Source organism: Melanostigma gelatinosum, assembly GCF_949748355.1.
Source record: "Melanostigma gelatinosum genome assembly, chromosome: 5".
In the NCBI taxonomy this organism is placed as follows: Eukaryota; Metazoa; Chordata; class Actinopteri; order Perciformes; family Zoarcidae; genus Melanostigma; species Melanostigma gelatinosum.
Genome location: NC_136638.1, coordinates 25,515,466 through 25,517,965, shown reverse-complemented (window position 1 = coordinate 25,517,965; position 2,500 = coordinate 25,515,466). Strand labels below are relative to the sequence as shown.

The window sequence follows — 2,500 nt, the reverse complement described above, 5'->3', positions numbered from 1 at the left end:
TTTGTTGTTGTTGTCTGTAAGTACTCGGGATAACCATTTGGCATCTTTGGTTGTGTTTTTTTTCTTGTTGCTAGGCTGCCTTGTATGTGTATAGTTCTCTGGGAAAGAACGCGCTGTTAAAGATGGATACGCTTTTTCTTAGTCCGATGGATAGGCATTTCATTTAGGGAACACCTGATCCCGATGCTGGACTAAAATAATGGCAAGATTTTGGAAAGCGCTGGACACGTTGTTGGTTTCCTGGGAGTAGATCCGGCCTGTGTCAATGCTTGAAATCCAAAAAACACAGTCCGATACTGCAGCGCACATACAAACATTTCATTGAATTGCCATATGACAGAAATACATCCGAGCTGATAAATCTTACAAACACACCACCGGCAAAATAAAAACTATGGAGCACACCGGGATCGAGGAGGTGAACCAGACGCACCAGCAGCAGCATGAGCCCATTAGCTTCGGGATCGACCAGATCCTCAACAGCTCGGACCAGTCCAGCGGCTGCATGCTGCCCAACCGGACCGGCGACCCGGATTACGCGCTGGCCCCCAACGTCTACAGCAACGGGTACAACAGCGTCTACAACCCGGCCTGCTCCATGGCGGCGGGTCTGGCCGGCTCCTACAACGTCAACATGAACATGAACGTCAGTATGAACATGAACATGAACGTCAACGTGAACTCGGGCGGCGCCGGAGGAGTGATCCGGGTGCCGGCGCACAGACCCATGCCGCCTCCGCCGCCGCCCGCCGCCGCTGCGCCGCATCCGCCCCCTTCCGCGCATCCGGCGTGCATCGGACCCGGCATCGCCTCGATGCCGGCATGGGGATGGGGAACGCGGGAAACTTCACCTTCCCGTGGATGGAGAGCAGTAGGAGGTTTGCCAAGGACAGACTAACAGGTAAAGAGTGTGCTCGTGACCCGGCAACAGCCTGCAGTCTGATATGTGTTTCCTTTTAAAACAGATATCATTTACCTTCACCCGCATTCCACACCTTTATAAATGAGCCCAACAGAAGAGTAGCATTATGGTACAGTATCCTCGTGGCCTTACATGTGTGAGCTGGGATTTTTGTTTGTATTAATGTGTGCAGGATGAACTGGGCCTAATAGCTGGTTTCATCTTTAGGTTGTAATCTATAACGAATCGTATATCCGCACATGCAGAGTCACTTTTATTACGCTGGAAGGGCAGTCTGATAAACGAGTGGAGAAATTGACATGGACGTGCTGATGAATCAGAATTGGACCATCACTCTCCATTTACAGCGGATGACGGATAACGACGTTCCCTGTCTTTTCATGAGGATGAATGATTTTTTTTTTTCGTCTGCGAGCCAATTGAGAAAACAGGAGGATGAGTCATAATAGTAATTACACGTGGCAGGTTAAATATGTAACAGGGTTATTATTATTGTTGTTATTTTTTATTATTAATACATTCGCAATATTTGCCACTAAGAGTAGTGTGGCAATTTTATTCAAATTTAAATATATATATATTATCTAAAAGCAATGGCTCAATGATGTGTTCTCAAAATTAAATCTGCATAATTCACATTATAGTAAACTCATTTGGTTCTGGTTTATTCTGGTTCTGCCCTGGTTTTATTAACACTCGCAGTAATAACACAGCTACTTTGCAGACTTTATTTTTTGTTGACTTTATTTTTTAATGAATAACCTTTAGCATTTACGCCCCTCTTTTTTTGGAAAAAGATAATAAAGAAGAAAACAAGCAAAACAAATAATTGCTTCTCTAAAATAAAAAAGTATTTTTTTTCCCACAAGTCAATCTCTTTCTACTGTTGCAGTGCGAAGGACCTGCGTTACATTTAAGTGTATATATTTGCTGACATGATGGCATTTTATTTCAGCTTCAAATACACTCAGACACTGACCGAATTTTCATTCACTCTTATTATTGCCAGGCGTTTCTTTCACGTGGTCTTGAGACGTTTATATAGCTTCCACTTTTAAATGAACTTATTTATTTTGACAGAGACAATGGCCATTGATCAACAGCGATATTAATGTGGCAGTGTTAGCCACAAGGCTGTTTCCCTTCGGCAGACTAGATGAGCCATCCTCCCTTCAGCATGAAATAACTATTCCTCTGAGTTCTTGAGTGAAGCATCACGGCTTGCGTTTTATTCTCTTTATTCGTTTAGTGTTGGGAGGGGAAACTGGTCTGTTTCTCATGACCTCATCCTTATGAAGATGAAAACGAAGAGCATCATATATTCCGCCATCTCCCCCCACCACTCCACGCATTAAATATTCACTATTCCGTTCTTTCGAGCTGATTAATTATTAAATACTGGGGACGATATGTCAACTGCAAAAAGATACAGTGTAAATAGGCTTATCAATTCTGCTCATAGTCACCGAGGGCCTCTCGTTTAATTTCTCCCCAGCTTTGTGTCGCTGTAATTATTTCGCAGCTTATATCTTTCCACTGTATTGATCAGCCAAGGATCAGCAGCATGCTACAGTAGGG

At 43.8% G+C, this 2,500-nt stretch overlaps 1 protein-coding gene across 1 annotated transcript in view; it reads left to right on the top strand.

Annotated features, from left to right (window-relative positions):
* Positions 1 to 394: 394 nt before the first annotated feature.
* Positions 395 to 2,500, top strand: part of tlx2 (T cell leukemia homeobox 2) — a gene marked incomplete at both ends in the record, with an annotated part of 10,303 nt that continues 8,197 nt past the window's right edge. The window contains 2 exon segments of the mRNA XM_079269229.1: positions 395 to 815; positions 818 to 901. Of these exon segments, the coding sequence (XP_079125355.1) occupies positions 395 to 815; positions 818 to 901 (505 nt within the window).